This window comes from Nerophis ophidion, linkage group LG04, assembly GCF_033978795.1.
Source record: "Nerophis ophidion isolate RoL-2023_Sa linkage group LG04, RoL_Noph_v1.0, whole genome shotgun sequence".
NCBI lineage: Eukaryota > Metazoa > Chordata > Actinopteri > Syngnathiformes > Syngnathidae > Nerophis > Nerophis ophidion.
Window position 1 is genome coordinate 25,067,063 of NC_084614.1, and position 25,194 is coordinate 25,092,256.

At 42.1% G+C, this 25,194-nt stretch overlaps 1 protein-coding gene and 1 long non-coding RNA gene across 4 annotated transcripts in view; one reads left to right on the forward strand and one right to left on the reverse strand.

Moving 5' to 3' along the window:
• Positions 1–3,640: 3,640 nt before the first annotated feature.
• Positions 3,641–25,194, reverse strand: part of snx19a (sorting nexin 19a) — a 41,768-nt gene continuing 20,214 nt past the window's right edge. The window contains exons 12-13 of one of the 3 annotated variants that reach the window (XM_061897617.1): positions 5,625–5,682; positions 5,450–5,549 (exon numbers count right to left, since the gene is read on the reverse strand). In XM_061897617.1, the coding sequence (XP_061753601.1) occupies positions 5,541–5,549; positions 5,625–5,682 (67 nt within the window). In that variant the 3' untranslated portion in view covers positions 5,450–5,540. Of the gene's footprint in view, positions 5,550–5,624; positions 5,683–18,458; positions 18,707–25,194 lie in introns of those variants that run through there. The other 2 variants (XM_061897614.1, XM_061897616.1) reach the window with 2 other exon arrangements.
• LOC133550538 (uncharacterized) lies at positions 10,310–11,066 on the forward strand. Its single transcript, XR_009806298.1, has 4 exons — positions 10,310–10,446; positions 10,513–10,606; positions 10,688–10,733; positions 10,861–11,066. It is a non-coding gene; the product is annotated as an uncharacterized LOC133550538 (long non-coding RNA).

Below are 25,194 nucleotides of genomic sequence, written 5' to 3' on the forward strand. Positions count from 1 at the left end.
CATCTTATCTGGCCATACCTTGAAGTTCAAAAGGTCACCTCTGACCTGGAGCTTCACCTCCCTCTCATGCAGGTGAGGAAAATTCCTGTGTGTGTTTGTGTGATATGACAGCCAGGAATCCTAACGTGTAAAAGAGGAGGAGCTTTGCTTCTCATACATGCAACAAACATTCAGTCATCCAAGGATTACTGCTGAGTGGTCGAAGTCAGAGCTGGACCATCTGTCATTCCAAAGTCTTAACTTTTAGGCATGGGAAATAAAAGTCCAGGCTTAAGTAACCACCAGAATGAACAACATGAAACAAGGGGATCTCTCGATAACAGCAAATAGATGATCTTTGTGCATTTGAACGCTGACGGACACAGGACAACATTGGAATTGGCATCGTGTTTTGTACCGCGGCCCGATTAAAGAAGCAATGTTCCCATGAAACTGAATGCTTCTTAAATGTCCTGTGACGATAATCTGCAGGATTGTGCAACGACTCTCGTGTAGTGGTAGTGTGATAGTGCAACTTGCGAAAATCACCGCACACTTCATTGGAGGGATGTACTGTACTTTATCAAATATGCTGCCATTGAAAAAAACAAACAATACTTTGTTTTTATTGACACATTGTCCTTTACTTAACAGCAGAGAGTAGCAGGCGTCACATTGCACACGGTGGTATCAGTCATCATAGAGAAGACAGTTCTATGGGCACCACTTTTTTCGAAGTGGAAAAACAGGAGCATCTGCTTGAGGTGCAGCGTTTATTTGTCTATCTGGATGACGCATCTGCAATTACAGTAAGTGAAGCATAGAGGCCACTATTTGAGGAAATGTGGTATTCATTCAATACTGTTTGTTTGCCAGTGTGGTTGTAGTTTTCCGTGATGAGGAACTTCAGTCCGTCATAGTGGGTGGTGTCTCTAATATCTACATTATACTTCTGCAACCACAATAATAAACCCATTGTGGCAAACAAAACTCAACATTATATATATATATATATATATATATATATATATATATATATATATATAAATGTATATATTTTCCCCTCGGGTATTAATAAAGTATTCCTGATTCTGATTATATATATGTACATACATACATACATACATACATATATAGGTAAAGGACCATATAAAGTTATGTGTGACGATCCGTCACTTCATTTCTGTTGGTATTCCTTGTTTTTGTATTTACTTCCCGTCAGTGCTCTTATTTTGTTAAATTTCCTGTTTGTTCCGCAGAGCACTGTTTTCTCCTCACCTGCCGTTGATTGGCAGCCGGTCCACACCTGCTGCCAATCAACATATGTCTATTTATGTTTTCACTCGGGCACTCCTCGGTACTGAAAGATAACACCCTATGTTATCCATCTATCCATCCATCCATCCATCCGTCTATCTATCTATCTATCTATCTATCTATCTATCTATCTATCTGTCTATCTATCTATCTATCTATCTATCTATCTATCTATCTATCTATCTATCTATCTATCTATCTATCTATCTATCTATCTATCTATCTATCTATCTATGCGGCATAGCTCAGTTGGTAGCGTGGCCGTGCCAGCAACTTGAGGGTTGCAGGTTCGATTCCTGCTTCCGCCATCCTAGTCACTGCCGTTATGTCCTTGGTCAAGGCACTTTACCCACCTGCTCCCAGTGCCACCCACACTGGTTTAAATGTAACTTAGATATTGGGTTTCACTATGTAAAGCGCTTTGAGTCACTAGAGAAAAGCGCTATATAAATATACTTCACAATTCACTATGTTTGGAACTTCTGTTTGCAAGACTACTTAATTTTTCTGTTTGATGATAATTAAAGTCATCTTACCTGCTCATCCTCCTCCTGGTTCTTGTATCTTGGGGTAACAAAACGTCAGCCATGCGTTTTCCTAACAGTATCTTCAAGCCAGATTGTTACCTCGCGAGAACCCCTGTCGGCGATGCACAGCCGACGTTCTGGACCGCACAATTCTTGAAAGACTTAAAGACCAGGTTTGTGCGGTCCCAGCCCACAGCAGGCTCGGACCTTCTCCCTCCGCCTCGACCGCCGGTTCCGGCTCTCCGACCGGCGCGGCCACCACCGCCTTCCCTCTTCCCGGCTCGGCCGCCGGTCCCGGATTTCCGACCGGCGCGGCCACCGCCGCCATCTTCCCGTCGCCTTCTGTGCTTCCTGTCCCGGCTCCACGGCAATCGCCTGTGCCGGCACGTCGACCACCGGTTCCCACACTGCGTCGCACGCCGGCCACAGCCCCGCGTCTTACGCTGGTTGCGGCGCCACAACGCCCAACACCGGCTGGACCCTCAGCACCTGTTCCTGCTCCTAGCCAGTTTCCAGCAGCTGCACCACGGCCGCTCTTCTTGCCAGCACCCGCTCGTCCTGCCAGTCCGGCGAAGGCTCCAGTGGAGCCCACTGTGATGTCCCTTCTGTCCTCCCGCTGGGACTCTGCGAGGGACGTGTCCTTTTCCCCCCTCCTGGCCCCCTTCCGCCCGTCCCTGGTTTTCGCACCGGTGGACATTGGCAGACAGGAATACAGACAGGATACCAGTGTCTGGTATCCGCTTAATGGACGGGGGGCTACTACCCGCAGCAGTGCTGCCAAGCAGGCGCCGCTGTCATCCCCGCCATCGTCTCCTCCCACGGAGACATCGTCTCTGGCGAGCTTTCGCACAGCGGCGCCATCTCCCTCATCAGCGGTAGGAGTCCACACGACACCGCCATCTTCCAGGTCAGCAGCGGATCCACTCACGTCATCATCTCTGGCGGGCTCTCGCAGGGCGGCGCCATCTTCATTTTCGTCATCATGGTCGACGGCTCCTCCCACGACGCTGTCGTCATCGTAGCCGCCGGCTGCGCAACTTCCTCCTCGTCAGCCATTGATGTGGCCGTTCTGTGGTCGCCAGCCTCGCCAGTTGCAGCGGCGTTCAACACGTCGCCGCCACCTGACTCTCCCTTGCTGCTTTCGGGGACACTTGGCCTGGCGACCCTCCGCCAAGTCCTCCCTCCACCCTGCCTTATATTTTGGACTTTTTTCCGTTCTCGTTTCCAGGGAACATCTGGGATCTGTTCCTTGGGGGGGGGTCATGTGACGATCTGTCACTTAATTTCTGTTGGTTTTCCTTGTATTTGTATTTACTTCCCGTCAGTGCTCGTATTTTGTTAAATTTCCTGTTTGTTCCGCAGAGCACTGTTTTCTCCTCACCTGCCGTTGATTGGCAGCCGGTCCACACCTGCTGCCAATCAACATATGTCCATTTATGTTTTCACTCGAGCACTCCTCAGTGATCGAAGATAACACACTCTGTTTGGAACTTCTGTTTGCAAGACTGCTTCATTTTTCTGTTTGATGATAATTAAAGTCATCTTACCTGCTCATCCTCCTGGTTCTTGCATCTTGGGGTAACAAAACGGCAGCCATCCGTTTTCTTAACATTATGTTCTATAAAATACGGTCATGCCATTGACAACAACACCTGTGGCCATATTTCCTCCAGCTAACCTTTAAAATGAACATTATGCTGCATGATGTAATCTACACAGCTAATAAAAAAAACCCACAAATGTCCCAGATCTCCCCAAGGCTTAGACACCGCTCAAATCAATACTTTAATAAGAATAAAAGGTTGTCGAAAAACAATGTTTTTTTTATTTTTACTGAAATCTGTGATATGCAATGTGGACAGAATAAAAATGTAAATATTTCAGTAATATACATTAAATTATATCTGAGTAATACATTAAGAAATCCATTCATCCATCCATCCATCTTCTTCCGCTTATCCGAGGTCGGGTCGCGGGGGCAGCAGCCTAAGCAGGGAAGCCCAGACTTCCCTCTCCCCAGCCACTTCGTCTAGCTCTTCCCGGGGGATCCCGAGGCGTTCCCAGGCCAGCCGGGAGACGTAGTCATCTGGGTCTTCCCCGTGGCCTCCATCCGGTTGGACGTGCCCTAAACACCTCCCTCGGGAGGCGTTCGGGTGGCATCCTGACCAGATGCCCGAACCACCTCATCTGGCTCCTCTCGATGTGGAGGAGCAGCGGCTTTACTTTGAGTTCCTCCAGGGATGTGGAACGTCACATTAAGAAATATGAAGTGAAAATAAATTGTTTGCAAAATGTGCAAAAAAAGCGTACATTCCACACTACTCAAGCAGAAATTGATCACTGATACACAATTATGTTCGTTAAGCTTACTGTTCATGCAAGAGTTGTGTCTTTATTGGGCAAAATGCAGTTCTCGTTGCCTGTGTTGTAATGTTGATGTTCAAAAGTCCAGTGTTCACGAATGAACCTTGCAAGGTGTGGGATTGGTGGATAATAAAGAAGAGTTGTATTGCTTGTGTGGAGAGCACATCAAATTACAATGTTGGAAGTGTGCGGTGCTGTTGGAGTGTCATGGTTGTCAAAACGTAGAAACAAATTGCCTTTTAATTTTTCTGTCACTTTTCTTTTCATGTTTGCCTCATTTGAAATGAGGCATTGAATGCTACTTAGTTTTTTGGTCTAGCTACTACCGTTTCATCCATCCATCCATCCATCTACCCATCATCTTCCGCTTATCCGAGGTCGGGTCGCGTGGGAAGCCGCCTAAGCAGGGAAGCCCAGACTTCCCTCTCCCCAGCCACTTAGTCTAGCTCTTCCCGGGGGATCCCGAGGCGTTCCCAGGCCAGCCAGGAGACAAAGTCTTCCCAACGTGTCCTTGGCCTTCCCCTTGGCCTCCTACCGGTTGGACGTGCCCTAAACACCTCCCTAGGGAGGCGTTCGGGTGGCATCCTGACCAGATGCCCGAGCCACCTCATCTGGCTCCTCTCGATGTGGAGGAGCAGTGGCTTTACTTTGAATTCCTCCCGGATGGCAGAACTTCTCACCCTATCTCTAAGGGAGAGCCCCGCCACCCGGCGGAGGAAACTCATTTCGGCCGCTTGTACCCGTGATCTTATCCTTTCGGTCATGACCCAAAGCTCATGACCCTAGGTGAGGATGGGCACGTAGATCAACCGCTAAACTGAGAGCTTTGCCTTCCGGCTCAGCTCCTTCTTCACCACAACGGATCGATACAACGTCCGCATTGCTGAAGACGCCGCACCGATCCGCCTGTCGATTTCACGATCCACTCTTCCCCCACTCGTGAACAATACTCCGAGGTACTTAAACTCCTCCACTTGGGGCAGGGTCTCCTCCCCTACCCGGAGATGGCACTCCACCCTTTTCCGGGCGAGAACCATGGACTATGACTTGGAGGTGCTGATTCTCATTCCGGTCGCTTCACACTCGGCTGCGAACCGATCCAGTGAACTGTTATATTTTTACTCCAAATGTGGCCTGGATACGAATAATTTGGGGCTTAACTGTACGCAACTGTGTCACAGTGCAAACTAACTGTGGGCATTTTTACAGCCAAAGGCCGAGCTTATCGTCCTCATCTGTTCAAGATGACGGGTCTTCACTCGACCCTGTAAAGATGTACTCTTGTGTGAGGTGGGTGTCGTCTTGTGACAGCTCCTCCAATGATCAAAGGCCTTGACATCGCTCACGGAGAGATCAGAGTGCCTTGAAAAAAAAAGGAAAACTTTGAGAAACACTTGACTTTCACAGCACATGCTGTGGATTTCTTTCGGCACTCACTTGAGGGTTCAAACTTTCTGAATGCAAGCTTTGACTGCTTCTTCTTCCTTTTGTTACACTGGATTACACATGGAAATACAGTATGTGGTTCAGTGTTGCATTCACTGACACTGCGAGAGGCCCAAAACGGTCGTAGGAACCTCCAAATTGAACATTGTTTCATATGTAAAATAGGGTCCTCTAAGGCTACTCGGGCTCCATGTAGTGGTATGCCAAAGAATCACTGGATCAAAGTACAGTGTTTTATTTTCCTATATTCAAACAACGTGTTACTGTTCAAACTGTGTAATGTTACAGTTGCCAAACATTTTAAATATACTTGTTAAATAAAACCTCTGTTTTGTTTTTAATGAATACTTGGGCTTACTCTGCTATTGTATTTAATTGTTGATCATTATGGTGGTACATGGTGAGCCAAGTGTTTTCTGAGGTGGTACGTGGTGGAAAACCTTTGTGAACCACTGCTCTAAAGACTAACAAATTAATTGATTAACAGATGAAATTTCAAACATTTTACTTCAGACAATGTGTTTATTTGAATGTTCTGTAATTGTCCAAGCATTGTCACTGCAAATATATTTCTCTACTCTCTCTCACTTTGTAGTCGCGTTTGGAGGCCAGGACAATTATTTTCATCAACTGGAAAGCTGCTTACATGTGTCCATAAAAGTTTCAAACATGATGTTACATGTGAAAAGTGAAAGTCATAAACTCATACTTTCCAAACTCTGAAAAGAAGTCAGTACATGCAGTTCCAGTCACAGTATATTAAAGCAGACGTCCTTATATGTCGATGTATTGCTATTTGTTGAAAGTGTAAGAAAGATTTTTTACGATTTCCATCCAAAATACTTGCTGCTACAGTATATATGTTGGCACCAGCAGCATCAACAACAGCGTCTAGATGACTGAATTTTCAGTAACAAGTTATTTTTATGTATTTTTGCTGCTGAGAAAGGAATCTGGCTAACTGTAGATTACTTGGAACGCCTCCTTAATTTCCATCACCAGACTCTATCTCTCCTGGTGTGATGTCATCTACAGAACTGGAACCCATTACCCCGCACAGACAGTGTGGATAAATGCATGTAAAACTATTCTTGATCTCTTAATTGCATGTTTTGTCACCCTCGTCTATGATTACTTAAACTGATATGGTTAATATTATTAGAAAAAAATAAATCTAAAATAATCGCCATTTGCAGAATTCCATAGACACCATAGCCTGTGTTTCCTCATTCTCTTTCAGCATCCCCTCACAAACATCTTGAGGAAAAAATCAATAGAAGAGGACGCAAAAATAGAATACAAGCGGCGTACCTTCTTTTTCTCGTTTCTGCGTATATTTCTTAGTTTTCTTGCAGATTCTGACTCAGTCTTTCTTCTCTCAAAGGTGCTCCAGAATTTTAGGATGGCCTTTGACTCAAGTCTTTTGAATTTTGTACATCCAAACTCCGACCAAAATCCTATTTCTTTCAACCCAGAATAAATAAAATTACACCCCTTTTGCTTAGTCCGTTCCTTTTTGGATCCATACCCTCCTCATATTTCCATCGTTTTGAAATGTAAGCAGACTGACCCCTTCCTTTGCTATATTGATACAACCTGCAACATATTTGATCATTACTTTAAATTCAGCACAAACTTAGCAAAACACAAACTACTTAATATGAAATTGCCTCAAGTCAGCAGGCTAATGTAGGCCCGCCCACATTTTGGAGCTAAAAGTGCCATCCATCCATTTTCTACCGCTTATTCCCTTTCGGGGTCGCGGGGGGCGCTGGCTGTTGGCCCTGCGATGAGGTGGCGACTTGTCCAAGGTGTACCCTGCCTTCCGCCCGATTGTAGCTGAGATAGGCGCCAGCGCCCCCCGAGCTAAAAGTGGCCACTCCAAATTGTGTTAAAATGACTGCTGTGTCTATTTTGATGGGGAATTTTACTTTTAGACATAATTTTTAGGTCCAGAACTATGAAATGAGTGCCAATATTGTCATCATTAGAGGGGCTCTTTACCAAAAATGACCAGCGTTGCCAGACGTACAATAATTACATATATCTCCTATTATCCATCCAAAATTGCACCCTCTGTACAATTAATGCTAAAATTCCGAAAACCCTATCATCTTAAAAACATGGACATTAACAAACAGAACACATCCCGCACTGCGCCTGATGTCGTGCAGGTGTGTCCCATTGTTTTTATCAACCAGGTGAAGGCGATGTTCTACTAGTGGCAACATTTAAAGACCGGTTTTAATGTGGTATGTATCAAAAACTTCCTCAAAATTAGCTATAAAGTGTAGATAGATACAGTAAATAGATAGTTTCCGTCAGGGTTTTATGCGACTGATTCCACTGCTGATCATCCATGAGTGAGATGGGTCGATATGAATACCGATACCAATCACATGTATTAACTGTAAATTCTACAGTTTATTTATGGTGAATACTATTGACAGTTAAACAATTTCAGCACATTATTTAAACTAGTTCCTTGTTCCATTTATTAAATATTCTTTTAGAGCAAACCAAAGACAGTACACAATAATTAAACAAAAGTAAAAACTGCTATTTACTACTCATTTAAATCATTTGGTTTTTGTCCTCAAAGTCCTCCTGTGTGTAGGGAATTGTCCCCGGATTTTGTAAACATTTTAACAAAAACAACAAAAACATTTTAATAAAAAGATTTAAAATATATCGACCTAATCTCTCTAGTATCAACTACATACTGATACTCCACTTCGTATCAATCAACTTATGGCTTCTTAGAGTTTATTAAGCACCTATTTATTGGTGTTGTTTTAAGCTAACTTAGCCGTTAGCTGAGCTATTAAACATGCCTGCTCGCAAAGTGCTCTTATCTTCCAGTGATGATACTACTGTCACGCCTGTAAGATTATGTTTTGTTTTTTTGCCATGTTTGGTCAGGTTATGTTTAGTTTTTTGGACATTTAGTTCGGTCTTTGCACTTCCTGGTTTGTTTTCGTCTCCATGCCAACCCATTACTTTCACCTGGTCACCTAGTCACGTCCCTGTCCTCAGCCTCACACCTGTTTTCACTAATCATCACAGCTGCTATTTAAGTCATTCTTTTTCTGTCTTTGTCCTGGCATCTTCACCTACCCATGCTTTTCCTACCTTCATGCCCTTGTTCACAGTTCCATGTCATGTAAGTTTTTGTTTATAGTTCATAGTTAATTGCCTTTGTGCTAATTTTTTTGTTTATGTCCATAGTTTATGCCATAGTGCAAGTGTTTGTTTCCTTAGCCAAATTTTGTACCTCCATTGTGAGCGCTTTTTGTTTGTCTTCTGTTAGTTATAGTGTTAAAATAAAAAGATGCACTCACATTCACATCTTGCTCGTGCCAAATTCCCTCTGCGTCGGAGAAACAACCTTAATCCAAGTCACAGTCTGACAATTACCGGATTTTTAAGGGTCTGTTTGCAACTTACTCACGGTTACATTTTTCAAAGCAAAAATTATTACAAAATCACCATTGACTGGCTTGTGTTACTGTTAGTGTTTTAACAGAACACATTTGGGTTAAAACCGTCCATATTTTTCACAATTACTAAGTTTGTGTTATAAAAATTTTAAAAGCCCGAATAAAATGAGTGGTGTTTAAGTCAGTTACTCACCCAGTCTCGTCAGCCTGTACACGTGCACACATACAAAAGTAGTCCAAGAGAAGCAACGAACAATTGGCAGTCATGTTATGACAGAATATACATTCAATGGCAGCTAGCGCTAGCTATCCAAATTGCTATTATTAGCCAACAACACCCAAAGCTTATGTGTTACATACTCACGTACATACTTCATTATGTCTTAGAAGCTCTAAGAGGGCGGAATATAATGTAGGGCTGCAAAGTTTCAGAAAATTACAAAAGTAAGACTTTGTGTTGTCATAATGCGTTCCAAAAAAAAAACCTTGACCCTTTTTACCATTGTTTTGGCCTGTTGTAACTTCGATTTATAGCACAAAAGGAGAACTGCACTACTTTGGGAATTTTGCCTATTGTTCACAATGATGAGAGACAAGAACACACTTTTTTTTTAGGATTTTGAAGATAAAGAAAATCACTTTAAAAGGTGCAGCTATAAAGGGAGTCCCCATTGAAGCCTTCAAAGCCCTCTAAGACAACAACAAAACCTTAATACATCCACCCACCCATTTTGTACCGCTTGTCCCGTTATGGGTTGCTCAGCAACGTTTTATAAATATACTGCAAGTCTATCTATAATGTAGTAACAGACACGTTTATAGCAATATGTAATATGTTCAATATGTACCTTATTTTAATAATTTTTGTTACTGATTTATTCCACACGCAATTACTTTGTCGAGGATCTGGTAAGCGTTGCTTGCAGATAGCAGGCGGAATGCAAGTAAAAGTCATTTAATAATCCAGGCAGTAGGGAACAAACAAAAACAGCACACTAAGCATCAGTCTCGAAAGTACGATGATCCAGCACTAATGGAGGGACCCTTGTGGAACTAAATAGAACTAATGAATGAGAATCAGGTGTGCTGACAGGACATGGAACAGAAAGTTAAGGTGCTTCAAAACACAGACCAAACAGGAAATACTGACAAAACAAGAGCACCAGAACAGGAAGTGATTCCAAACACAGGAAGTAGAAACTAGATATAACACTGAACATCAAAACACAGGAAACCCAAAACATGATCAAATCGTCAGTAGTAAGCCTGACATTCTTCTCTTTCCATAGCAGCACACGTCTGACTTCTGGCAACGTGTGTGTTCCTACTTCCGGAATCAAACACGCGTGTGTGTACTAATCATGGCAGACTTGGTAACAGACAACAAATTTATATATATTTTTGGTCAAATGAGTACTCACAGCGTTATCTTTTTGAAGATAAACATACTGCGGATGAACTGAACTGCTGCTTATAGAAGCGAGCACGAAGGAAGAGTGACACGTTGGAGCAGACAGAAGCCAATGGAGAGAGGTGAAAGCAATGACGCTATAAATGTGGAACTTGGAGACAAACTATTTCAACAGAAATGGATATCTTACACAAAATCAACAGGAAACGTCCCAGGGCCAGCTGGCCCAAACAGACTACTGTCCATCGAGTGAGTCACACTTTGTAATAATCATGATACACGCAGCACGTCATGTGTGTTAGTCCAACTATAGTACATTCACTGTCTGACTAGCTTTGTACAAACAAAACATGAAATGTGGGCTTATTCTTTACAGATTGTCACGGTCCGGGCGAGCGTCAGTGCGCATTCATCTTTGCGCTGCGCCGAGCACAGCTCCGAGAGCGCGCAAAGCGCGTCCAAGTCCGGCGACAGCGAACAGCTGCAATCAATCGCCGTCAATCTGCACACCTGGAGCTGATGATCAGACCATCCTTGAAAAGCCTGCACAACCTGCCATCCCTCGCCGGAACATAACCTTCTGTTGGCCTAGAGTAAGCGATCATTGTGCTTTATTCAATCTTACTGTTCAAATGATGACTAAAATTTTCAAATATGCATGTTAAAAACTCTGCCTTTTTTTTTTTAATGAACACTCAGGTCTACTACGCTACTGTGTTTTAATGTCGGTCGTTATAGTGGTACTTGGAGAGCCACATTTTTTCTGAGGTGGTACTTGGTGAAGGACGTTTAAGAACCAGTGTGCTAGTTTGTTCCCATCAACTCCGACATGAGCAGGTACCCAGAGAAATGTTACCACACTTCCAGCTTTCTTTATTCTAAAGATTGTCTGAACTATCTCATATTTTCTAACTTGTCTGGTTTCTGAAGCTCTATTTGTATGCTTATTATTGCACTGCTGCAGTCCAAACACACAACTTCACTTACTTCATGTTCCTCTGTTTAATTAACAGCCATGTTAATTGTTGTTAATTCCCTAACAAAAAACAACAAGTTGTCACTAATTATTTTTTTCAAAACTTTCATGTAAAATATAATTGATTTTTTTCAAGCTTTATATGCATCTGTATATATTGTGACAAATTCTGAATAGTTTTCCTTAATACATCTATCTATCGGATAATGATTTAAATGTATATTCTTTAATAATTGCACATCCACGTCTGCGATGTCGTACATTCCCTGCGGTATGGCAGGAATTGGTATATAATCAATTTGATCTCTTTTTTTATTTTATTTTTTAAATATATCTCCTCTTATTCATCCTAAACCCTTGATCTTTTTTTCGTTCTCTTGCCATGTATTATTTAATAATATATATCTCGCCACAACCCCCTTACATCTCGATCCAGTCACAAATCAGATTATGCCTTATTGCGTGAGGCTTGGCAGCTCTGGTTTAACGCTTAAAATACGTTTTTGTAAATGTTGATACTAAGATTCTAAGAAATGTAGTTTACTTGCCATAATGGAGGTCTTTTTTATGAACTTAGCACACATAGCTGCTAGCTGCTTGTCAGTCGGGGGACTAAAAAACAAATACATTATCTGCGTTTCCATTACCCTCAGAAACCTGCAAAAACATGCAGGACACCCAGGGCAGACGGGTTGTCTTGGTCTTGCTTGCGATCGGTCAGCCGGGGTCGAACGAGGGGGGACTGCCGCACCTGGCCCGCAGGCCTGAAGAGACCAGAGACCCACATGCCCGAACAATGTTAACGGGGCCCTAAGTCTACAATCAGTCGGCCTGGGGGGTGGTGAGCTAGGCGGCATCGCCTAACCAAGCCCTCCTGCGAGTCCCTTCCCCCTAAATAGGGGCCAACTCACATGCCCAGACAAGTATCAAGGGGACTGTTAGGAAGTTGCCTTTGAGCAATCACCCGCTGCCATCGTCTTTTGTTGACATCACGGATCAGTGGCTGCAATATCTTCCTTAAAGCGAAGTCTCGCGAGATGACATCTTATGAGAATTACGGCTCATGACGCAAAACACTCTTTAATGGAAACACCAATATGTACTTTATAGACGTTCTAGAAATATTTATTTTTTTGGCGAAAAACTGCAATGGAAATGCAGCTACTGCCAGCCAGATCTGCTTTCTAAAGGCATTAATCGGCAATGGCGATCACAAGCATTTTCCCAAAATCGTCTGATACTGACCGGTGACTGATCCATCAGGCACATCCTTGCTCAAAATACCGAAATTTCAAGTTTCAGCCACCTTAATTTGTAATTTCTAATCCGGCAACGCTGATGTTAATGGCATTTAGTTTGGACTAGGGTTGTACTGTATACCGGTACTAGCATAGTATCGTGGTACCAATTGATCAAAAACGGTACTATATTCTCTTTGAAAAGTACCAGTTCCTGGGCATGACGGCGTGTCATCACGTCATGACATTGCTGGTTTTGCGAGCAGAGGAGCATCTTTGAGAGCGCACAATCAGGGCGTACTTACAAACAGATTGTTTAGACCAAAGGTGGACATTACGTTGATCGCGAGCTGCCGGTTGATCGAGGAGGGTGTGTCAGTTGATCGCAAGCAAGGCATTAAAAAAATAAGACATAAAAATGAGCAATCATCAATCTTCACCAAAACTTCATTTTCGTCAGTTGTTTGACATTCTCGGCACCCGAGGGTCTTGTGAGATGACGCTGGCTGCTGCGAGCTTGTTATTAAGAATAAAATCACTGACAGGACGGGGAGAAACACTTTTTATTTCAACAGACTCTTGGGCCGTACCAGCTGTCAAAACTCTAAAGACCAACTGCACAGTTCCTGTCTTCACCATAAAAGACCTGCTTCATCCTGCCTGTGCTAACAAAATAAGAGTCTCAGAAAGTTAGCGTGCACAAACTAGCAAGCTACGAAGTTTGATGCCAATGTATTTTTTATAAAGTTGTTGCACCTTTCCCTTTCCTGCTTCCGGTGCCTAGACCGTAGTCAAGGAGCACAGGGGAGACACTTCTCCAGGGCCGATGGATTCTCGGGGCAACACCCTTCACTTTAGCCGGCAGTGGGTCTTCACAATTCCGGACTCCAGGGCAAAATGACGAGTCCAGCAATTAGTCGCAAATCGTGGCTTTTTATTTCCGTCTTGCACACAGTCAAAATTCCCCACAAAAACACTAGCCACTCCCCGGCCCTCAACGACCGCTCCCTCTCCTCTCTCGCCCACACACTCACTGACGTCACTCACCTGCTGACACACATTATGCTACTCTCATAACAAAGTGTTTAAAAACGAGTATGCAAGTTGGACAAATGAGATGCCAAATCCAACCATTTTCATGTGGTATCGGACAGAAAGGAGGAATTTTTTTCTCCTCCATTTGAAAATGCGGACATTATCAACACCACTGTCTGATTCCAATCAATGCAAGTCATCAGAATCAGGTAATACACCAACTTATATTCTTGTCTTCATGAAAAAAAGGAATCTATATGTGCTAAACATGCTTGTATTATCATTAAACACCATTAACTTGTTAACAAAGATGTCTCTTTCATAAATAAATAAATATAAATTATAAATATGAATGAGGTAGATCTCCTCGACTTGGTCAATTGAAAAGTAGCTCGCCTGCAGAAAAAGCGTGAGCACCCCTGGTTTAGACCGAAAAGGGAGAATGGACTCATTTTGGCCTAAAAACTGATGATAAATTATAACACTAAAACGCTACCGGAAGAGGTGCTTTAAGACATGACTAGCTAGCTAGCAGCAAACATCTGTTTGCGGTCGGCCGTGTTTTAGCTACTTCTAAATCACTCATCCTCCCCTCCATGGCGACAAATAAAGTAAGTTTCTTACAGTACAAGTATCATCCCTGCAGGACGAGGAATTGCTAAACATGTCTCACTACACACCACAGAATGATACGATAGCTAACCGCTAACAGCAAGCTAGCACCCTAAATATAAACAAACGCCATGGGTGGATCTACACCAGACATCCACTGAAATGATACCAAGTAGTCGATACTACTATGATTACATCCATATTTCAAATCGTCACAAAATCTTTTTTCCTTTTTTTAAAATTCATATTATGTTTATAAACTCAGGAAATATGTACCTGGACACATGAGGACTTGTAACTACTTGGTATCGGATCGATACCTAAATTTGTGGTATCATCCAAAACTGAGGTAAAGCATCCAAACAACAAAAGAATAAGTTATTATTACATTTCAACAAAAGTGTAGATAAAATATGTTAAAAGAGAAAGTAAGCAGATATTAACAGTAAATGAACAAGTGGATTTATTATCCATTTTTACAGCTTCCATCCATCCATGTTCTACCGCTTGTCCCTTTTGGGGTCACGGGGGTGCTGTAGCCTATCTCGGCTGCACATGGGCGGAAGGCGGAGTACACCCTGGACAAGTCTCCACCTCATGACAGGGCCAACACAGATAGACAGACAACATTCACACTCTAGGGCCAATTTAGTGTTGCCAATCAACCAGGTGCATGTTTATGGACGGCGTGGCGAAGTTGGGAGAGTGGCTGTGCCAGCAACCTGAGAGTTCCTGGTTCAATCCCCACCTCCTACCATCCTAGTCACGTCCGTTGCGTCCTTGAGCAAGACACTTCACCCTTGCTCCTGATGGGTCCTGCTTAGTGCCTTGCATGGCAGCTCCCGCCATCAGTGTGTGAATGTGTGTGTGAATGGGTGAATTTAGAACTAGTCTCAAAGCGCTTTGAGTTCCTTAAAAAAGTATAAAAGCGCTATACGAGTATAAAACAGGGACGGCGTGGCGCAGTGGGAGAGTGGCTGTGCGCAACCCGAGGGTCCCTGGTTCAAATCCCACCTAGTACCAACCTCGTCACGTCCGTTGTGTCCTGAGCAAGACACTTCACCCTTGCTCCTGATGGGTGCTGGTTGGCGCCGTGCATGGCAGCTCCCTCCATCAGTGTGTGAATGTGTGTGTGAATGGGTGAATTTAGAACTAGTCTCAAAGCGCTTTGAGTTCCTTAAAAAAGTATAAAAGCGCTATATAAGTATAATCCATTTACCATTTTTACAGTTTGTCCCGTATAATTTTGACAAAATAGTATGAGAAATGACAAAATATGTTACTGCATACATCAGCAGACTAAATTAGGAGCCTTTGTTTATTTACTACTAAAAGATAAGTTGTCTAGTATGTTCACTATTATATTTAAGGACAAACTTGTTGTTCGATTGCAATAAGAAACATATGTTTAATGTACTGTGAGTTTTTTTTTTTTTTTAATAACGACAATAATGCAATTTTTTTGTGTTCAACCTTTTTTACAAAAGTACCAAAAAGTATCGAAATACATTTTGGTACCGGTACCAATACTAAAATGTTGGCATTGGGACAACACTAGTTTGGACTGACATTGCCCTCAATCCATCTTCTACTAGGCTTGGCCTCATTAACATCACGGGTGAGCTGGAGCCTATCCCAGCTGACTTCAGGTGAGAGGCAGGGTCCAACATGGACTGGTCAATGACCAAAAACCATTTACACAAGCATACACGGCAATGTTACGACCATTAAATCAAAGACGCAACTTCCTGGTTTGAGTGGTGAGTGGACCACACGGTCACATGTTGTCGTGTGCGCCGCCGGCCCTGCAAGTGGATGTTATCTCACACGGCCTGAGAAGACTCATGTTCTTGACGTAGAAGTGCACGAAAAGTGTGTCCCTGAGCATGAGCCAGATGAAAGCAAAGTGTGTTTCCACCTGACCACATGTCCTTCTTGACCCGGCTCGTCAGCGTGCATACGTGCACGCCGCCGGCACTCTTTTACGACAGAGACTCCATAACACCTGTACTATAAATCATCTTCCCTCTCCTTTAAGCGTTACATAACCCGACAGTGCTTTATTTGGCACCCAACACACAAAAGCAGAGGCCCGATAGGAGGGTCGTCACGGGTTGACGCCTCATCGCCACGCGTAGGTGGCACTGTGTTGTTACAGGTGTGCCATAGAGGACAAAAAGAACAGCCGTCTAACTTTATTACAGTTCAGTTATAAGAAGCTGTGCACTACTTGAATTTATTACTTTGGTAACATATTTGTCTGAGTGGTTTTAAAGGGGAACATTTTTTTGGCTTCACGGTGGCAGAGTGGTTAGTGCGTCTGCCTCACAATACGAAATTCCTGCAGTCCTGGGTTCAAATCCAGGCTCGGGATCTTTCTGTGTGGAGTTTGCATGTTCTCCCCGTGAATGCGTGGGTTCCCTACGGGTACTCCGGCTTCCTCCCACTTCCAAAGACATGCACCTGGGGATAGGTTGATTGGCAACACTAAAATTGGCCCTAGTGTGTGAATGTGAGTGTGAATGTTGTCTGTCTATCTGTGTTGGCCCTGCGATGAGGTGGCGACTTGTCCAGGGTGTACCCCGCCTTCCGCCCGATTGTAGCTGAGATAGGCGCCAGCGCCCCCCGCGACCCCAAAAGGGAATAAGCGGTAGAAAATGGATGGATTATCACAATTTCAGAAGGGTTAAAACCAATAAAAATCAGTTCCCAGTGGCTTATTTTATTTTGGGAAGGTGTTTTCAAAATTTTACCCATCATGGAAAATCCCGAAAAAAGGCTTTAAAGTGCCTGATTTTCGCTATCTGTAAAGCCACCCGGCCATTTTCCTGCGACGTCACTGCGTGACGCCAATACAAACAAACATGGCGGATAGAACAGAAAGATATAGTGACATTCATTTACCATGAATTGATTAACGTGGACCCCGACTTAAACAAGTTGAAAAACTTATTCGGGTGTTACCATTTAGTGGTCAATTGTACGGAATATGTACTGTACTGTGCAATCTACTAATAAAAGTATCAATCAATCAATCAATCAAATCTCGGATTCAGACTCGGATTTCAGCGGCTTAAGCGATTCAACAGATTACGCATGTATTGAAACGGATGGTTGGAGTGTGGAGGCAGATAGCGAAAACGAAATTGAAGAAGAAACTGAAGCTATTGAGCAAATAGCTATTGAAGCTATTTGCTCAATAGCTATAATTATAGCTATTGAAGCTATTCAGCGATCGCCTTCTAACCAACGATTGCATCTTTTGACCACTGGAGCAACTTAAATCCGTCGATTGGTAAGTCTTTGTTTGGCATTAAATGTGGGTGGAGGGAAAGGCTGGATGCAAATATAGCTACAAATGTACATACAGCTAGCCTAAATAGCATGTTAGCATTTATTAGCTGCCAGTCATGCCGTGACCAAATATGTCTGATTAGCACATAAGTCAATAACATCAACAAAACTCACCTTTGTGATTTCGTTGACTTTATCGTTGGAAATGCATCTACTTTGAGTGTCGCAGGATATCCACACATCTCTGTCGTAGCATCGCTATTGTCGGTAAAATGTGCAGAACAAACGAGGGACTTTCGCATCTTTTGACACTGGTGCAACTTGAATCTGTCGATTAGTATGTGTTTGTTTGGCATTAAATGTGGGTGGAGGGAAAGGCTGGATGCAAATATAGCTACAAATGAGGCATAACGATACAATATGTAATTACAGCTAGCCTAAATAGCATGTTAGCATCGATTAGCATGCCGTGCTAATCGATGCACATTCCACGTATGTCAACTTGAATCCGTCCCTGATCGTGTTGTTACACCCTCTGACGAGGCATGATGTCTCCAAGGTACGGAAAACAGTCAAAAAAACGGAAAATAACACAGCTGATTAGACTTGGTGTGTTTAATGTGTTTGAGAAAATGGCGGATTACTTCCCGTTGTAACGTCACGGGTGAAAGGTCATCGCTCCAACAGCGAACAATTGAAAGGCGTTTAAATCGCAAAATTCACCCTTTAAGAGTTCGGAAATCGGTTAAAAAAACATATGGGCTTTTTTCTGCAACATCAAGGTATATATTGACGCTTACATAGGTCTGGTGATAATGTTCCCCTTTAATGTAACAAACTGAGTATTTTTGTGAGAAAGAAACACTTACCCAATTACACTTTCATTCCAATCACTATACATTTAATCATATAATCATATTTATGGAAATATCGATTACTTCTTGCAAAGACGTATTTATTTGGCTCGTTGGAATTCTTTTTATGCTTCCACGGTCACATGACTTTGTTGCACCAATCCAACGTAAGCACTGATGAGGTTTGACTCCATCTCACCCATCAAACGGAGCCTGACAGTCACATGACCGCACAGAAAAAAGGGACATGACATCAGACATATATACCTTACAAATTAGGAGAAACAACATTTATATCATTCGCTGTCATCTGCCTCAGTAGAATTCACATTTCAGTCTGCAAGAATTCCGCTTCCAACTACAGCAAACATGATGTAAGTTGTAGATGTTTAGTTTTTTTTAAATGTGCATCTGTCGTAAGCTATCTATGTGCCAAACACACACACACACACACACACACACACACCAAATGATGTTGTAGTGCAAGTACCATTAAAGAAATTGCTACTAAATAAATCAGAAGTTACTCACCAGTTACTCAGTACTTGGGTATGTTTTTCACTGAATACTCATTCTTCCATCCATCCATTTTCTACCGCTTATTCCCTTTTGGGGTCGCGGTGGGCGCTGGCGCCTATCTCAGCTACAATCGGGCGGAAGGCGGGGTACACCCTGGACAAGTCGCCACCTCATCACAGGGCCAACACAGATAGACAGACAACATTCACACTCACATTCACACACTAGGGCCAATTTAGTGTTGCCAATCAACCTATCCCCAGGTGCATGTCTTTGGAAGTGGGAGGAAGCCGGAGTACCCGGAGGGAACCCACGCATTCACGGGGAGAACATGCAAACTCCACACAGAAAGATCCCGAGGCTGGATTTGAACCCAAGACTGCAGGACGTTCGTATTGTGAGGCAGACGCACTAACCCCTCTGCCACCGTGAAGCCCGAATACTCATTCTTACTCAAGTAATTATTTTAGTGGATACTTTTACAATTTTACTTGAGTTGTTACTCTAAAGCAGGTAGGCAGGTCTTTATTGTCTTTGCACAAGTACAACGGAACTTTGTTTTCAGCACAAACCCGTTCAAGATTAGACAAACAGTGTACAGGGTTAGAGAACGCTGATGGGTCGCCAAAAGACGCCCTGTAAAAGATGGGAAAAATGTAAACGCTGCGGAAGGATGCGTAAAACAATACAATCTAGACTGGGCTCCTAAGGGGGCCCAGTTTGGAGTGGGAACAAACCTCCATAGCAAAGCACATATTACAAAAAATGTTTTATTTTATTTGATTTTACTTTAATTTTTTTCAAGATGGCGCTGCTGTAGTGGCTGCTGTTAGAAGGAGCTCTGTACTCTTGTGTCACCCTTTTGTGTTTCCCTCTTCTTTTCATGTGTTTTTATATATATATGTATTTTTTGCCTTTTGGTCCGGGACGCTTTGGGACTGTGTGACAAGGGGTGGCACTTTCGTGACTTCTGCGGTGCTTTTTTGTGGACTTCTGGATATGCCTCTGCTGGGTCTCTGCCACACCAGAGTCCGTTTGGAGAGACTGGAGGAGATGCAGATGAAGAGACAGGGCTGCGGAGCTAGCACTGAGCGCTGGGACGGACAAGCTTCGCAGTGTCTTGGCTGAATGAGCAGGTATCAGACACCTCGGTCTCCTTGGACGTATCCCCGCTCATCCGTGCGGACTGGAAACTGGCCGAGAGTCGGTTGGCAGCCGAGAGTGGAGTCGGCTCTCTTGGTTGCTTTGTTGAGTCTGCTCCCGTCTCTGGCCATGCTCCCTCCACCCCAGCAGACGATGGCGTGGAACACCGCAGAGGCCACCACAGTGGATGTTTCTTTTACTTTTTATTCGTAGCTGTATGTAGAAGTGGCTGGTTGTATCAGCTCTGCTCTTTTAATGTCTTTAATGTCCTTTGTGTTCTCTGATGTTTAATGTTTACCTATTACACACACGTAAGAGGGATGTGTGCTATGGCTATGAGTTTTTTTTTTTCTTTCCCTTGGCCTCAGTCTGCACCCCCTCTCCAGGAGCCCAGGCTTAGACCGATTTTTTTTATTTTAATTTTTTTCTCCCATTCCCCCCACTTGGTTACCTGTATGTATCTCACCTTTTTTGCAAGGGGCGCCGCAAGTTGGCAGACCCGTCAGCGATCCTTTTCTGTCTCCCTGTAATGTTTGTCTGACCTTGAATGGGATTGTGCTGAAAATTTTAATTTCCCCTCGGGTATTAATAAAGTATGTCTGATTCTGATTCTGATACATCTTGCAACAGAGGGGACAGAGGGGAGGGAGTGGGGGCTACGGTGGCAGGCTGCAGCACTTTGGGTGCTGCCCAGCCGTTCATCACCCCAATAGATTTGCGTCAAGAGCGTTTGATGGGGGTGGGATATGTGTGTGTGGCGTATATTTTTTGTGGATGCATGTGTGTGTGTAAGCCTGCCGTGTGTCTCTGCTCCGCAGCCTTGGTGTCGTGCAGTCACTAGTCAGTCTAAAGTCAGCAACAACAGGTGTGTGTCCATGAGAGACAAGAAGGGAGTTTTTTGTGTCTTCGCCGCACTGTCTTTTGGCGTGCAAAGTGTGGTCCAGGGGCCATTAGCGTACCGAAGCTAATTGTTTAACGGCTCGCAGCACATTCTACAAATGCTGTTAAAAAAATACGAATAAAAAAACTTTAAAAAAGTGAAGTAAACGGGCAAACAGGTGAAATGTAATGAGACAAAGTGGCAATGTTGACCCTATTAACACAGAGCTGACATGCAGGTTGTTTTTCTTTTTTTCATTAAAGCTGTCATTGCTCCAAAAAACAATAATGAATCAAAATCAATGCCCTTATGAATTATTGACCTATCCAAGGCTCCAATTACTTCATATCCAATATTCCACTTTGAAATATTTTGTAAAATTCATGGTTTTTGTGTTGGCCATATACAAAAACTACATTTTCTTTAACAAAAAGGTCATAATCAGAAATAACAAAAAAAAAACATAAAACACTTAAATCTGATTGTTCTCAAGACTTAAGTGTTAAAAAAATATATATGTATGACTTTATATTACTTTAGTAAGTGGGGTCATTTTGCATACCCCAACATTTTAGTGAGATATTTTTTTAAACTGGCATAGCTCAAAAAGTAATAATTATTAAAATCCATGTTATGAATTATTGACATATTTAAAGCTTAAATTACTTTACATCAAATATTCCACTTTTTTTCTTTTGCCACAAAAAAACAGGGTTTTGACACAAAAAAAAGCACAAAACATAAAAAATATAAAATAACTATCGACAGATAGACCTGACGTTGCTCTAGAGATTTAAAAGTTGAATAAAAAATTTGAACAATTCCTATGCAGCTTTTTTTGTATATTTTTATGACTCAGACCCAGGTCCCCAGGACCAAACCTAAGGGGAGCCCTAAATGTAAAAAATAAAAATCCATATATTGTATTGGTTTTGAAAATGAAATATCATAATCGTCTATGCTCAGATTTTTCAGTGTGCGGCCCTCAGTGGAATAAGTTAGGGCCCCCTGCTCTAAAGTAACAGCACTCTTACTTGAGTAAAACATTCTGGCTACTTTACCCACCTCTGAATAAATGTGTCTGCAAGCTTTATGTTGGCAACACGCTGACAAACAAGGAGATGAGAGGAGATGTTTTGGTTCAGGTTTCTGACGCGTATTTGATTAAGCAAATTCTGCTGAGGAAACTTAAGACGGATTGGAATCAAACAGAAAATAAGGGGGTTTATGTAGCCCAATTCATTGCAGTCTACCTGACACATGAAACATGGCGAATTGGGGGGGTGCACTATCCACTTTAGCTGCCAGTGTTGAATATCTTTTAAAAATGCGTTTTGTGGCAATTCCAACTTCGACCAAATTGTCAGTTGCTATGTAGAGTGGCACTTTCCATCATTTTCAGCAGACTGTATTGCAAAAATCCTCTCACGCAAGATCGACCCAGGATTGGGGCCACATGAATCTTTTCCCTATGGTAACGGACAAATACTTGCATTAAGATTAATTTTATCAGTATTTGTGTTTGATTTCTTCCATCACTGCATCATAGCAGGTGGTACAAATGAAGAGTGGTGATGATGGCGTCACATGATCCATGTGAGAACATAAACTGATGTTTCTGTTGTTTTTGCTGAGATGTGCGCTGCAGAGAACAAGATGTGTTCCAGAAAACCCCTCCATTCAAAGCCAAGACTTGATGCAATGCTTTAGGAACCAGAGAGAGGACTTGGACGCATCTCTTCTTTCGTCATCTTTCTTTTTTGCTTAGAAGCCTGTAAGCAGGCCCTTTTTCAGGATACACTAAAAGTTTCAGGACACGTGGCCATTACATACAGGAGGTGGAATTCCCCTCCTTTTTGCAGCTTCAACAGATTCCACCCTTCTGGGAAGACTTTGTGTAAATTGTTGGAGTGTGTCTGTGGGAGTTTTTGTCCATTCATGGAGAAGAACATTCGTGAGTTCACAGGTCACTGATGTTGGCTCATAATCTCTGTTCGAGTTGGGGGATGGGGTTTGAGGTCATGGCTCAGAGGTTCCCAACCTGATGGATGAATAGTAATTAATAAATAGCTGACAACTGGTAAAAGGGTCATGGATCGATCTTGGAAAAGATGGAAGGTTTTTTAGGGCCATCTGGAATGATTTGGGGCCGTGGAATACCAGCAGTAAAGCCCTTTTCACAGCAACCGGGGATTCAAACAATTGGCCATCTTGGCACTAGAAGGTCAATGTCAGCTGTGTGAAAAAATATGATTTTTGTAAAAGGTCTGACACAAGGGTTAAAAAAAAATCACCAAAAAAATGTATTTTAGGAGTCTGTTATTCTGACACCCAAATCTGTCAGATATATCACACAGGAATTGTGATATATCGTATTGTAACTGTATGCATGTTCCAAATAAACTTCAACTATAAACATAGAAGCATTCTATTGAGTGTAATGACGCAGCAGCACAGGGCATATTTGCCTTGTAGGGATAGTTACCATACAGTACCAATTACCCTTGTTGATGGTACCAATTTTCTGTACTTTTGTGTTTTAACACAGTATATGTTAATTTGTTTAATAATACCCATTTGTTTATATAACATTTAAAAAATTTGCAAAATAACTGTTCTGTAAAATTGTTTTCTTATTACATTTCTCCATTTCATTTGCAAGTATTATATAGTAATCTTTGTCTTAGTCAGGGGGTAGACTTTTGCCGTTAAGCTTAATTTGGTATTTTTGTGGCCTACAAAAGTATTTTTACAGTAGAGGAAAAACTAATTTAAAGCATTTGTATGCTCGTACAAACCTTAAACCTTCAGCATAAATAGCATGTGGAATTCAATTATGGAATGGATTAACCAAAGAAATCAAACAAAGCATCAATATGATTCAGTTTAAGATACTATTCAAACTACAGGTGTTCATACAGTACCAGAACAAGAATTATAATGAACATCTTGAAACTCTTTTTTCCTTTTTTTTATTGAGACAAAGATTATTTATGTATTTAATATGTTTGCTTATTATGGTACATTATTTATTTATTATTCATTTGTTCACTGTTCTATTACAGAGAACAAGGAAATTGCATAACATGGTTATGGTATGAAAAGGAGTAGGATTAAATAAGCTGTGCTTCTTCCTGCTCCTTTTTGGACGTACTGTAATGAAACAACTGGAGTTGTGTGATGCATTACATTGTATCGTATGTGTGTTCGAAATAAACTGAAACTCAACTGAACTGTAAGTTTTGTACTTACTACACACCAGCTGTTTAATTGTAACGTACATCTTTGATGTGGCTTTAATTATCAAATTTGGATGCGTTGAAATCGCCATGTAAAAACGCTAATGCTAATTAGTGGCGTGTCTCTGGCAAACCCAATATAAATTAGCATCAATCGTGCACATTTTCAAAGGTGGAGCCTTACTTTACTTCCGAGTGCTTTTTTGGCATGGAAAATTGCAACATTACCCAGGGGTTGAGTCCACTATGAGTGCTGCTTGAGAGATTGTTTGCCCACCAAGTGTTTGAGCCGGTCGAGTCTGCAACCAGTATTGATGTCACGTGCAACAAAGGTATCGAAATATGGCACTGTTTGATTTAACTTAAATTGGTACACAGTAGTATCAACAGAAATTGGTTCGATGGCTATAAAAGTACAAAATTCAGTACCCATCTCTCCTTGTATTATCAGCAAAGTGTTATGGTTGTAATTTATTCATTAGAGACATTTTTAACAAGACCTATAAGGAATGGTTATATTTGCCCAATTCAACATATCCGAAAAGGAGTAGGAAAAAGCAAAGTGTGTTTTTAGTAACTTAGTAGATAGATAGTACTTTATTGATTCCTTCAGGAGAGTTCCTTTAGGAAAATTAAAATTCCAGCAGCAGTGTACAGAGTTGAGATCAATTTAAATAAAAGTAAAAAGTAAATAATGGGGGTTTAAATGGAAACAAAATAGAGAAATATTACAATAAGAATAAAAACTAAAAAGCAACAATGGGAATAACAATATAACAGTAAAATAAGAATATAACAAAACAAAGTAGGCAGTAGTGACCATGTTATGAAAACGTATTGCACTGTTATTGTTTATAGTAGTTGGAATATACAGTATTGCGCTTAAAATTAAAATGCTTTACACTGTCTGCTGAGAAAGT